This window comes from Pempheris klunzingeri, chromosome 9 (assembly GCF_042242105.1).
Source record: "Pempheris klunzingeri isolate RE-2024b chromosome 9, fPemKlu1.hap1, whole genome shotgun sequence".
Lineage (NCBI taxonomy): Eukaryota > Metazoa > Chordata > Actinopteri > Acropomatiformes > Pempheridae > Pempheris > Pempheris klunzingeri.
Window position 1 is genome coordinate 26054668 of NC_092020.1, and position 14316 is coordinate 26068983.

Sequence of the window (14316 nt, forward strand, 5' to 3'; positions counted from 1 at the left end):
ATTTCTGGAGTAATTTAGGTTTTTAAATATTCAGTTTACTGTCACAACAATTTAAATTAAATTTATTCCTACTGTCCTGCATTTTAACACGTTTATTGATCAGTTTCTCAGCATTATTAGTGTAATATACACTTTTACATATTCTTTTCTATCTATATATTGTTGTAATTCACTTATACATTTTTATATTTGCTATATTTACACATTTTACTTTCTATTTCTCTATCCAGTATATTTCTACTGAACTGTAATTTAACCTGATTTGAGGATCAATTAAGTATTTCTGATTAATTATCAATCGATTTTTGACTATTTCAGCTCTTTTTTTAATTGAATGCAAGTTTGAATGAAGTTATAAGTTGATTAAAAAACTTCTGTTTTATGGAGCTGCTGTCAGATTTAAAGGCTCAGGATACTCAAAATACTGAATGTGTAGATGACTATTTGTTAAAGGGACAGTTCAGATATTTTTCAAGTGTAGTCGTCCAGTGGTCTTTCTCCATAGTCATAATCAGATGGTGGTCAGCTGCTGTAGAAGCAAGAACAAGATTTTCAACACCTTAAAAAAGACCCACCTAAAAACAAATTGATATCAGTTTGAGTGTACGCTGTATTGGGAGAACTTAAACCACCTCACTGTGCCACCAGGCAGCTCTTTCAGCATGGAACTGAAGCTACAAACAGGCTTTTGATCGCTCTCGTCAAACACACCAGACTCCATTGACAAAAACTGTAATTTTACCCCACAGAACACAGGAGCTGCTGATCTCCTGCTGCTTCAATCGGTTAGTTTGATTGTCTTACTTTGTGACTCTGATGTTAAGAAAGATTAATTCACATCTGAACTAATGAGTCAAAACGCCAAAAATCACTTCAAATAGACCAGTAACTCCCTGTGGTCCGAGAGGTAAAATTACTGGTTTTGTCAATGGAGTCTGGTAGCTGAAGAGAGCGATATAATAGTCACAGTTCCCCCGTCATAAAGGGGGAACAAATGCTTCCAGGAAATACACAGGTCCTTACGTACAGGTAAGGCACATCAGGTACATTTGTATTGGCAGCAAAATGTACTTGAAGTATTAAAAATAAGAAAAAAAGATATATTCTTTGACCTGATTGGTCCAATCAGCAACAACTGAAAACACCTGTGACAACACGTCATGTCTATCAAGTTAAATTGATGTTTCAGTAAAAATGACATTAGATGAAATGTTCCCCTGGAGTAGAAGTAGACAGCAGTACAAGTACTTGAACACATGTATTTATGTTTACTTCCTGGTTCAGACGCGATGTTTTCGGCTCACCTGGGTGACGTCACCGGCCTGATTAGATCCGACAGGTGGAGGCTGAGGCGCGCAGGTGAGCTACAGGTGAAACACGGAGAAAACACAATTTGTTCCACGCGACAAAGACAAACAGGAGGAAGTGAAGGTGAGCATTTAGCATCATGCTAACGGTGAGCCACTGGTTTACTAAGCTAGTTTAGCCAACGTTAGCTAGCAGCGGTCCCTCTGTATTTTACATCAGAGCTAAATTAGATGTAAAAACACAAATGTACTTGTCACAACTTATATAATATAAAATATAAACTGACCAAAGTCCATTTTTACTGATAGAAACAGTCGTATTTTATGAGATGCTCCCCGCTAGCTTAGCACGGAAGTACAGGACTGTCCGTAACCGCTCGGTGGTGTTACAACCTGTTCGGTTACCCGCAGAAATGTGTCTCCTCGTGTCATTGGTTAGGATCTGTCCAATCAGATGCTCCCTCTTCTTCCGTCATGTTTCCATGTTTACATCAGACCGGTTTACTGAGACTAGTAAGATAAAAATGTGGTAATATTTGATTTGATTATCTTAATATTGATAAGATATATAGATGTATGTGTGTATATATAGATATATAATATAGATATATATAGATATATATTATAGATAGATGCTTTCCATTAGAAATGTACAGACTTGGTTAAATTACAACTTTAACTGAAATGTAAATTAAAAATATTAGAAAAGCATTTTTTTTTTTTTTTAATCAATGTAAACATTTGCTAAAAATAAATTAAATATCAGTTTATCCTATTGATTAATGACTGACTGATGTAAGTAATCACAACAATGCAGCCGAACATGAACCCACTTAAGCAGCGTGTGTGTATATATATATATAAAAAACAACTTTATTTAAAAAATAACAATACAACCAATGAAAAGCTCGTGTTGAACTGTACAGTGCAGGGCAAAGATATAAATATTACATGTTGGACACAGAGAAGCTTTGGTTTCACACTGAAAAAGGACCTCACAGCTCTGGACTTCCTTTCCCACAATGCCTTGCATCATCAACAGTTTCCTCCCGCTTCAGGTGCTAAAATATCTCTCATCTGAATCTCTTATCTTATCGGAAGACAGAACAGACTGAAGACACACAAACAGTTTGACAAAACATTGTTTTGTGAAGTTCATCTCGAGTCTTTAGAAGGTTTCAGTGGTGAGAAAATAAAGGTGACAGTGAATTCACATCATTGTCGGTTTAAAACAATAATACGGAGCCGAGGGACGGGGGGGGGGGGGGGGCAGGACTCAACTGGACCTAAAGTCCTAAATTAATGAGGGAAAAACTCAGATATTCTTTGAGACTAAGACTGAAGTCACAAATATATATAAATATATATTCTCAGAGACTTAAGTTGCAAATTTATATTTTCTTTTAACAAAAACCCACAAATTTATGAGAAAAAAACTGTCTGAGATGTTGAAGTAGAAAATTATGAGAGAAAACTGAGACATTTACAAGGAAAACTATAAAAAAATATGAGGAAAAGCTGAAAACTATAGTTTGGAGCCACTTCACTTCAAGTTTCTTTAAGTGGAACAGCCCCCCCCCTCTAATTATGGCTCTGTTATTATTTAGTTTCATTATCTGCTATGTTCCTGATATGCCGTCATATAAACTAAAACAAAACAAACATTTCTTAACAATCTTTAAAGAAGCACTCTTAAGGACAGTTGCAGGTTTTGTCTTAATGTCCACGTGAGGAGCCGTCGCCGTGTGAACCGAAGCCTCCTGAGACGTCGTCCGACCCACAAGACAGTTTAAGCAAAAACACTATTTGATAGTCAGTGCCAACGATTATTCCAGGAGTTCACTTGTGCGCCACCGCTGATCAATCATCAATGTTTTTATATTGTCGGCCAGTTCTTCTCTTATTGCTGAAACTCGTTTTACTTAATGGCAGAATTCTGTTTGAATCAGAGCTAAGCTAACCAGGCTGCTTCTGGCTAACGTCCGGTCGCAGGAAGATCGTCTGGATGAAAACAGACTCGTTTTAACACCTGACTTCATCTCAGCGCCCGGATCAATCTACTGATCAGGCTCCAGTAGAAATGAAGGAAAATCTGCTTCTAAAATAAGACGATAGTCGTGTCAAGTCTTCAATTTTTAAAAATAATTTAACGAATATTCTATAATCGTGACCCTTCCCTACGACAGACGCTCATATTTAACATTTATACTCAGTGGCCACTTTATTAGGGACACCTGCAAGGCACCATGTCGGCCAATCAGATATCTTCATGCACAACTTCCTGGTAGATGAATTTGCTCGTCATCCGTCGGTGTGTCGCATGAATACGAGAGCGGTTTCCGTCTTTTAATCATGTTGTCGGTAGTAGAAACGTTCCTGTGGCCTGCAGCGAGCGTACGATAAACCGTTTAGTCGATTTCATAGAAGATCTTTTCAGGAGCACACGCCAACATCTCTTCACACGGACATGAGGGCGATCAGAACCGATCCTTCAGCGCTAAAGTCGCCTCTTTACAATCATTCCAGTTTTCATAGCACCGAAAAAAACAACCTGCAGGTCTGAAGTCTGAAGTGTGTCCGCCCCTGAGCGCCTCACAACCCCCCCGACACGCTCGCTTTCTGTCTCCATTCAGCAGCCAACAGCATGAATCAAAACGAGGGTAAAAATGGAGCAAACAGGCAACAAATCAATACTTTTTTGGGGTGAATTATTCCTTTAAAGTGAACCAAAACAGAACAGGTTGCCGTTGTTTGGTTGAGGGACTCTGTTGGCGCGTAGTGTGGGCCGAATATTTAGTTCATCTTTCTATGAAACAATCAATCAAGTCGTCGACGCACACGAACGCTTCCAGGTTTCCAAACGTAACAGAGTTCGACACATTTAGTTAAAAACAGGTTAAGATGTTTAGAAACATTCATGAGGAGGAGGAACTCGGCTCAGCCCGGACCCATCCGTTAGTGGATGGATCAATCATTGGATGGATGGACTGTGCTTTTGTTTTTAGTTTTTTCCTGATGACCCCGGGTCACTTGGCGACGGACCGACCAGGTCATCACGCCGTGGAGAGCTCCACGCCGCTGTCACACACCCCGCTGTCCATTCGAACGTCCACCTTCAGATCCTGAACCCGAGCGCACAGAGACTCGCCTGCAGAGAGGGAACACACACACACACACACACACACAGCTGAGTGACGCGTTGCCATGGTGACGCTGTTTAACCAACCAGGACAGAGAAGGACGAGTGGGTGACGTGACCACAATGGTTTCCATCCAAAACTTAACCCGAATTCAGAAAAAAATCAGCTAAAGGAAAAGAACGTGATTTTTTTTTTTAAATCATTGTTATAGTCCAGACACTGAACTTCAGAATGTGCTTAAAACACACTGATGGAAACATGATTGGTGTGTCAGGCTTCTTTACAGACACCTGGATACACCTGGATACACCTGGATACACCTGGATACACCTGGATACGAGGAGCACGAAGCCAAACGTTCAAATCTCAGGGTGCAAAAGTACCTGGATCTTCCTCATGGTGGGGTGATACAGCACGGAGGGCTACCCTCTCAGGCCTGCAGAGCCAGCTAACTTCCTGTTAGCCCTATGCTAACTTCCTGTTCCCGTGTGTGTGTGTGCTCACCGCTCGTCTCAGTCGCCGTCGTCTCCGTGTCCTCGAGGTGACGCAGTGCCTCCTCCAGGACGCTCAGTGCTCTGCAGTCCCCCACTGACTTCAGACCAGCCAGCAGGTCCCGGACCGTCCCTCCTGAGACCTGCAGGACCACACACACCCCGAGAGTCAGTGTGTGTGTGTGTGTGTGTGAGAGAGAGAGAGAGAGTGTGTGTGTGTGTGTGTGTGTGTGTGTGTGTGTGAGTGTGTGAGAGAGAGAGAGAGAGTGTGTGTGTGTGAGTGAGTGAGTGAGTGAGTGTGCGTGTGTGTGTGTGTGAGTGTGTGAGAGAGAGAGAGAGTGTGTGTGTGTGTGTGTGTGTGTGTGTGTGTGTGTGTGTGTGTGAGTGTGTGAGAGAGAGTGTGTGTGTGTGTGTGTGTGTGTGTGTGTGTGTGTGTGTGTGTGTGTGTGTGAGTGAGTGAGTGAGTGAGTGAGTGAGTGAGTGAGTGAGTGAGTGAGTGAGTGAGTGAGTGAGTGAGTGAGTGAGTGAGTGAGTGAGTGAGTGAGTGAGTGAGTGAGTGAGTGAGTGAGTGAGTGAGTGAGTGAGTGAGTGAGTGAGTGAGTGAGTGAGTGAGTGAGTGAGTGAGTGTGTGTGTGTGTGTGTGTGTGTGTGTGTGTGTGTGTGTGTGTGTGTGTGTGTGTACCTCGTAACTGTCCAGTAATGTTTTAGCTGGGGAAGGACTCAGTCTGAAGGCCGTGTTGAGGATCCCCAACCCAAGACTGTGAGCCAGGTTCTCCCAGCATCCTTCACTCTCCAGAGCGCGACACACCTGCTGCTTCACCTCCACGTCCAGGCTCACCAGGTCGCCTACACACACACACACACACACACACACACACACACACACACACACACACACAGTTATATATGATGCTGTTCAGTCAGAGCTGTACTTCATACTTCAGTGTGTACGTCAGTGGAGTCAGGTTAGACACTAATCTCACCTTGAGGAGGGGTGACAGGTCTGTGTGGAGTTTTTGGTTCATACTCTTTACCATTCAGGAGCTCCAGCACCTGGACACACACACACACACACACACACACACCATCAGATAGGCATAAATAGGCCCCCCTGTGGTCAAAAACCACTTAATGCAGCCTTTACAATAAATGAAGCAGTTTTAAAGAATAACTCCAGGGTCCTCTCTGTCCACATCCTGGTGTCTGAGTGACTGGTAGGTAGTAAAAGTGTTGGAACTGGTCCAGTAGATCACCTCAGCCAGCAGCCACCAAACGGGCTGCAATGGCTGCAACATGATCCTTTGGGACAACTGATCACAGTAGGTCCACTAAAAGAGCTTGTTTGATCCACTGACAGGCTCAGAGTGTTATTCTAAGTGTGTGACAGCATCATGGAAAGGATCCCTACAGAGAGAGACCTGGAAGATCCTTTTGGTTTAACCACAAACAGCACACACACCAGACTACATTCACTAAAACAGGGATTTTAGCTCACAGGACACAGGAGCTGCTGGTCTAACATTACCTCAACCAGTTGTGTGTGTCTGTTATTGTTTAAAAGGGTTAGTTCAGATCCAACACAATATTTGTAAAACACGCAGCACAAACTAATCACACTGAGGCAGCAGCAGACCAGCAGCTCCTGTGTTTTGTGAGGTAAAATCACTGTTTTTGTGAATGGAGTCTGGTGAGTGTGCAGAGAGCGATATAACGACTGTTTGGTGATCTACTGGACCAGTTCCAACACTTTTAGTACCTACCAGAATCTTTTATCAGTTCAGGTGCTGAAGGAAGCCGGTGTACCTGAGTGGTGGCAGCCATGTTGAGTGGAGTGGTTCCTGGGATGTAGCCTTCATCTTCATCCTCATCCTCCCTCTCTTCATCACAGCAGTCCTCCTCCCTGAAGAACAGCGGCTCAAAGTTCTCCTTATGAGGGTCTGCACCTGGAAACGAGATCGAAATCGTTGACAAAGACACAGAGGTCGAACTCAGCTGCTACAAAACCACATGACCGTTAGCTTAGCTTAGCTTAGCTTAGCATAGCATAGCATACAGGGAGAAAGGGCTAGCTCTTCTCATCTGAAGTTCAGAAATACACCTGCCAACACCTACGAAGCTGAGTGACAAACATGTTGCATGTTTGACAGAACAATCCCAACTCAAGGTCCACTTACTCTTTACCAGATCTTTCACCTACGTCTTTATAAGTGCATGGAGTCATGTGATGCCTGTAAGAGCACCGTGAGTCACCACGGTCAAGAACGAATGATGAGACTCAGCAAACCAGATCCGTCTCCATGACAACGAAGAACTCATGATGAAGACGGGTTAAAGGCTAGTAAGTGGACCTTGAGTTGAACAACACTTTAATCAGGGAGCTTTACAGGTGTAGGCAGGTGTGTTTTGTCAACTGTAGACGAGCTAGGCTAGCAGTTTCCCCTTGTTTCCAGTCTTTATGCTAAGCTAAGCTAACTACATCCTGACTCCAGTGTGTGTGTGTGTGTGTGTGTGTGTGTGTGTTTGTCCCACCTGCAGCCATCAGCAGCGCCGTTAGCTTGACGGAGCCCCGCCCTGCAGCCACATGGAGGGGGGTGGAGCCGTTAAAGGTGCAGCAGTCCACGTTGCCGTTACCCTGACGACAGAAAACATCACACACACACACAGGGCTGAAGGTGAGTGAAGCGCAGGCAGGTATCCATTCTCTGCTCTGATTGGCCACAAGTGTCCAGCGTGTACCTCCAGCAGCAGGCAGCCGGCCAGCGACACGTTGTCGGTCTCGGTGGCGAGGTGGAGGGCGGTCCGGCCGGAGCTGCGCTCCTGAGCGTCCACGTTAGCCCCGCCCTCCAGCAGCTCCCTGAGGGAAGACAGCTGATTGGCCAGAACCGCCAGGTGGATGGCACACAGACCTGTAACCATGGAAACAGACAGACAGAGGGTTGTGAAATGTGTTAAAGTTTATTTTGTGTGTGTGTGTGTGTGTGTGTGTGTGTGTGTGTACCTGCTGTGTTGGTGTGGTTCACCAGCGCTCTGAGTTCTCCGTTCTGTAGTAAAAACTTGACCATCCCTCCTCCCTCCAGCTGGGACGCCAGGTGGAGCACAGTGTTGCCGTGACGATCTGTCAGAGTTGGGTCAGTGCCGGCCAATAGCAGCGCCTCCACCGCCTCCCTCTGCTGGGTGATCACAGCGAGGTGCAAAGGAGTCTGGGATACACGGAGGAGAGAGGGAGAGGTTTTTATCCTGCCTTCAGGTGAACACAGGACATGAACACAATATTAACAGTATTTAGGTTTCTGACCATCTGTGTGTGGGTGTGTATTTATCTCCACCAACAAAGAGTGCTCAGAAGTCTGGATCACGTGTTCACATGTACAACACATAACCTGGAATACTGTAACAACTGGGGAATTTAATCTGTTACATTGCTTTGTTCAGCCACCAGACTCCATTGACAAAAACAGTAATTTTACCTCAAAGAACACAGGAGCTGCTGGTGTAGTTAATGTGATTTTTGGTGTTTCAACACATTAGTTCACATGTAAACTAATGCTTTTAAACACCAAATTCACACACTAACACAAGCAAATTAACCAATCGAGGCAGCGGTAGACCAGCAACTCCAGTGTTCTGCAGGGTAAAAATACTGTTTTTGTCAATGGAGTCTGGTGGCTTGGAAAATGAGTTTGACAGCTTCAGTTTGTCATTGAAAGGGCTCTCTAACGGCAAGCTAAAGTGACGACAATATTCTAAATGTAGCATAGATTTAAACTGATGACTTTTCTTTTTAGCTGGGTCTGTCTTTTTTTTTAGGGAAGTTTCTGAGTGAACTGTAAGTAGGTCAAAGGCAAAGTTACATCAGTTGCCGATTGGTTAAAGGGAAGTAACATGAAGACGAATGAGAACAAGAAGCTTCAGCTCTTACTCACTGTCCCCTAACCACTTGTTCCCTAACCAGGACATTTTCTGTTATTTGTAGGAAACATCTTCCTTGTCTCCCAGTGCATGATGGGAAACACCTGGCTGTCGCTGACTGGCTCTTCGTTGTGACCACAAACACTAAAATTGATTTGAAAAAATACTGATTATTATTATAGATTATTCATAGAAAATAAAAACAAGCGATGACAAAGTGCTCTTGAAGGCAGGCATAAAAACATAATCTGACCTCCAGGGGTTAAAATCTTCCTCTGATTCTCTCTTCACTTGTAACATCGTTAAACAAATAAAAAGTGTAACTGCTGTGAAAAAACAGACTCGTTGTTGTGATGAATCAAACAGGAAGTAAATATTTCTGTGACTTCCTGTTTGGTCTTTGAAGGTTTGAAGCCTATTTTCACTTTTCGCTTCCTGAGCAGGTTTTCTTCTTCATCGCTCGCCTATTTGAGACGAAGCACGGCTGAGTACCTGGTAGAGGTGGTTCCTCGTGTCGAGCACCTCCCGTCCAGGCAGAGCGGAGACGACCTGAGTCAGACTCTTCAGCGCCTCCTGCTGGCTGTGGAGGACGGCCAGGTGGAGCCCGCTGGGCGGAGACGGAGGGAAATAAAGGAAAGACTCACTGAACTGCAGTAACTGAATATAAGCTCTAAAACTGTCCTGATGCTCATTGAAGTTTAAGGTGTGTGTGTGTGTGTGTGTGTGTGTGTGTGTGTGTTCTGTGTTTACTGACGTGTCTCCGTCCTCGTCCTGGGCGTCCATCAGGGGGCGCTGTGGAGCCAGCAGGTATGCCGAGTCTCCTGTGACCGAGTACTGAAAGAGAGCGTCCAGCTCTCTGCTGGTCACCTGATCTGCAACACACACACACACACACACACACTGTTATTTTTATGTCTCGTTTAAAGTTTAAATGTGGGTGTTTTTTGACTTTTAAAACACAAATTAATTTGGGCTGTTTGGATTTTTGTTTTTCATTTTTCGGTTGATTTTTAGTATCACTGTTACGTCTCTATTTAATCTCTAATCTCTATTTTTTGGGGTCTTTTTAATGTCATTTCTATTTCTCCTCCTTTATGTGTAGAGAGGTATTCTTTATGCAGATGTACCTGTCTGGTAATACCTGTCCATAACTGATCCATTTTGAAACTTTTGATAAACAAAAATGTGAACATATCTTGAACATTATCAGAAGTTACGGAGTCTCTAGACGTCAGTCATCTGTGCTGCTGATATAAAACTAGATAAAAGTCTCAGAGCGTAAAAACTGTAAACTGTGTGGAAACGAAACCCAGCGTTTGATTTATTTTACTGAGTGAAAGAAAATGAAATCTGTTTGGCTGCTGCATCAAACCTGTGACGACTTCTGTGACACGAGAGCCGAAACAATTCGTCAGTTAATTGATTAGATAACAACAAACTGACCATTTTGATCAGTTTTAAGCAAAAATTACAATCATTCATTGACTCCAGCTTCGTTGTTTCCTCTCACAGTGAACTGAATCTCTTTGGGTTTTGACCTCAAACTTTTGCTGTGAGAAATTTTAAGAGGTATTTTGTTCTCAGCCAAACGATTAATCAGTGAATGGAGAAGTTAAAATCTGTTGCAGCACTGTTAGTGTTTCTCTGTGTATATAAAAGGTGGCAGCAGTAGCAGTGTACCTGTGGTTGGCTCCACACTGACCCCTCCCTCCTCAGTCCACTCCCCCACCTCCAGGCCTCCTGGCTGGGGTGAAGCTCTGAGAACGACCCCTGACCCCGAGTCATCGTCTGGATCGCTGTCGTCACCGCTGTCGTCTGCTGCGTCGCCCTGAGAGGCTTCAACACAACATTCACGTCTAGTTAGCACAACAACAACAACAACAGCAGCAGCAAGTGATGAATCTTAATCGACAGATGAGACTCCAACATGTCTTTTCCTCAGATTTCCACTTTATCAACATTTTATCAGCGTTTCCTCACAAACTGAGACAGACCTGCAAAACAATATAACTGAAATGCTATTTTTAACCCTGGATGCTCTCTGTCCACATCCTGGTGTCTAAATGACTGGTGGGTAGTAAAAGTGTTGGAATTGGTCCAGCAGATCTACAGAGAGAGATCCTTTTGGTTTAACCACAAACAACCGTTAACGCTCTCTGCAAACACACCAGACTCCATTCAAAAAAACAGTGATTTTACATCGCAGAACACAGGAGCTGCTGGTCTGCTGCTGCCACGATCAGTTAGTTGGTTTGAGTTACTGAGTGACTTTGGTGCTTTGAAGAGTTGGTTCAGATTCAACACAATAGTTGTGTAACACAAGACAAACAAACAAACTACACTGAGGCAGCAGTAGACCAGCAACTCCATATGGGGTAAAACAACTGTTTTTGTGAATGGAGTCTGGTGGCTTTGAGGAGAGCCAAATCACAACTGTTTGAGGTTAAACCAAAGGGTTAGTTCACATCCAACACAATATTTGTGTTACGCAAATATTTTTGGTACATTTTTGCATAAAAAAATACCATTTTTTCATTGGAATCTGTGCTGATTTGTTTATAAAAGATGTTCCAAATATTCCTATTCAGCCGCACCCTTAGCTGCCTCTGATCATTGTGGTTATTTCTCACCATGTTTGATGCCGCCTCCTCCCAGACCAGCTGAGTATCCTGTAGAGAAACCTCCACCTCCACCTCCTCCTGCTGCTGCTGCGCCATAATTGTAGGTAGTGAAGCCGTGGAAGTAACCTGGAGGACAAATCAAACGCACCCAAATTCAAAATCCACTTTTACAGATTCATCAATAAAGTTTTCTGACTCTTGAATGTTTTGGCCAAATCCAACAATCAAGAGTAAGTTTTATGTTCTTCTTTTCTTCCAAAATCTGTCAATGATGTTCCAGGTTTTCCAGGCCTTACCTCCACCTCCTCCTCCTGCAGAGCCAGGTCCTCCTCCTGCAGCAGGCCCTCCTCCTCCTCCTCGGTACAGTCCCCCTCCTCCTCCTCCATGACCGCTGAAGTCCTGGAAGTTTGGCAACGTCTTCTGCCTCTTCCTCTGCACCTCCTCCTTGTCTGAACACACACACACACACACACACACAGAGCATGCAGGTGAACGTGTGCACAGGTGAGCATCATGTTACCTGAACAGTGAGTTCCAAGAAGCTTCAGCAGGGGGCAGTGATTACCTGAACAGCTCACCTGTTCATAACGACAGTCACATTAACACTAAAGTTTTCACACAGACAGTCAGACTGTTTTACCTGAGTTCAGTCTCCCAGGCAGCTCAGTGTTGTTACACCTGACTGCTACCTGCCTACCTGCTACCACTTGACCTACCTATGATCTGAGGGCGGAGCTACCTGGCCTACCTGTGGTCTGAGGGCGGAGCCACCTGACCTACCTATGATCTGAGGGCGGAGCCACATGACCTACCTATGATCTAAGGGCGGAGCCACCTGACCTACCTATGACCTGAGGGCGGAGCCACCTGACCTACCTATGATCTGAGGGCGGAGCCACCTGACCTACCTATGACCTGAGGGCGGAGCCACCTGACCTACCTATGACCTGAGGGCGGAGCCACCTGACCTACCTATGATCTGAGGGCGGAGCCACCTGACCTACCTATGATCTGAGGGTGGTAGGTGAAGGGTTTGGGCTCGCTGGTCTCGTTGTCGGACTTCCTCTTCAGCTGGACGAACACCGACGTCGGTTTCTGCAGGTTCTGGTCTCGATACTTCGGCGTCTTGAACACGATGGCAAACTGATGGCAGAGAACACGTCGCCACGGTAACATGATTATGGATCTTATTGTGGATGAGTCACGTTTAATCCTACTGGAAGTACTAATACTGCAGTACTACTGTAATACTGATATGACTCATAGTACTACCACTACTACAGAGTACTGCTCTACTAATATGTAGCCTATAACAAATACTACGATACGACCAACGCATACTAGAAGTACTGATGATGTTTGATACTTGTACTATTGATTATACAACTAGTACTTTGCTCATGCTGCTCCCATCACTACTACTAACAGTGCTTCTTCGGTGACTCACCTGTCTGTGAACATCCGTAGGAGAGAAATCTCCAAGAGCCTCCCAGGTCACCCCCGTGTCGTCTTCTTCGTAGAAACGAACCTGGATGTCATCTGGAAACACACACACACACTTATTTTTAATCCTAATGAAAGTGGTGATATCTCTGTTCATCCTGTACTTACATTTAGAATCCACAAAGTTTGGCTTAAATCAGGTATCAGGTGTGACCCACCTTGCTTCGCTCTCTTCAAACCCACCAGACTCCATTGAAAAAAACAGTAATTTTACACTGAAAAACACAGGAGTTGCTGGTGTCTTTAAACAAGGCAGCAGAAGACCAACAACCTAAAATTACTGCTTTTGTCAGTGGAGTCTGGCGGCTTTGAAGAGAGAATAAGTGAACGTAACTCCAGTTCAGTTCTCCCGTCTGGAAGAGCCGACTGGCGGCAAGTTAAAAGGGTGAAAATATTCTAAATATAGCGTGCATTTAATGTGCTTGCGCAGGACAAGAAAAAAAAAGGTATGATCACATCACAGCCTCAATTGGCCGTTTCCTCCTGAGCGGCTCACAAATCGGAGGGGAATTCCCTGAGGATGAACTTCCTCCAGGAGAACAAAACGCCAAAACTGCTCCGACCAGGAAACACCGTTCAGTGTCAGTGCATTCAAATAAAGCTTTAAAAAGAAAACCGCAGCAGCTCCAGGAAATAATCTTTATTACCCCATCTTCGTTTTTCAGTCCACTAGTTCTCCTTTATACCTTCACTGTGTTTGAACCTCTTTTACTTTCTAAAATATGAAGCTTAATAAAAAATGTTTACCACACAAATGAGTGGAAGTGCACAACACAACAAGCCTGTGTAGTCAGTAGCAGAGCTGTGGTGCATTTTCTGGTTACAGTTAAATATGAAACTGGCTGAATGAATCATGTTTAATTAGTCCGACTGAATAACTGTAAACTACAGTAAACTACACCAATAATTCAGATGGAACAACGTTAAACATCGATCATTTGAACATGCTGTTGACATTGTGGGTTAACAGGTTAATGATGGAGGTTAATGACAGTAAAATGTGTGAAACACTGCAGGACGATTTAAAGCTCTGTGATCAGCTGCCCTGCCTCCTAAATCCTGACCGACACCTCGAGTGTTTTCATTTATCTGCACAGATAAATAATATATTTTAATTTATCTCTGCTAACAGTCACGTCGAACACCTACAGCATCCTGTCGGCCCGAGCTTTGACCTTTACACCAGAGCTGCTGAGGGTAGGCAGCATACTTTCCTGCTTTCCTACTATTGCTTATTTTTTTCTATTTATGCCTATCGTGCCCCTGCTGCTGCTGTAACATGCAAAATCAATCAAGTCTTATCTTATCTTACCTTTAGTTAATTATTTGGGCTGTAGTGGGCTCT

At 44.0% G+C, this 14316-nt stretch overlaps 1 protein-coding gene across 1 annotated transcript in view; it reads right to left on the bottom strand.

The window, feature by feature from the left end:
* Positions 1–2162: 2162 nt before the first annotated feature.
* The window catches only part of nfkb1 (nuclear factor of kappa light polypeptide gene enhancer in B-cells 1), a 32829-nt gene continuing 20675 nt past the window's right edge, over positions 2163–14316 (bottom strand). Inside the window, exons 10-24 of the mRNA XM_070836322.1 lie at positions 12916–13007; positions 12473–12611; positions 11765–11917; positions 11478–11594; positions 10528–10683; positions 9602–9719; positions 9340–9454; positions 7937–8138; positions 7675–7844; positions 7468–7570; positions 6742–6881; positions 5922–5991; positions 5621–5784; positions 4952–5081; positions 2163–4455 (exon numbers count right to left, since the gene is read on the bottom strand). Coding sequence (XP_070692423.1) covers positions 4361–4455; positions 4952–5081; positions 5621–5784; positions 5922–5991; positions 6742–6881; positions 7468–7570; positions 7675–7844; positions 7937–8138; positions 9340–9454; positions 9602–9719; positions 10528–10683; positions 11478–11594; positions 11765–11917; positions 12473–12611; positions 12916–13007 — 1964 coding nt within the window. The 3' untranslated portion in view covers positions 2163–4360. The remainder of the gene's footprint in view (positions 4456–4951; positions 5082–5620; positions 5785–5921; positions 5992–6741; positions 6882–7467; positions 7571–7674; positions 7845–7936; positions 8139–9339; positions 9455–9601; positions 9720–10527; positions 10684–11477; positions 11595–11764; positions 11918–12472; positions 12612–12915; positions 13008–14316) is intronic.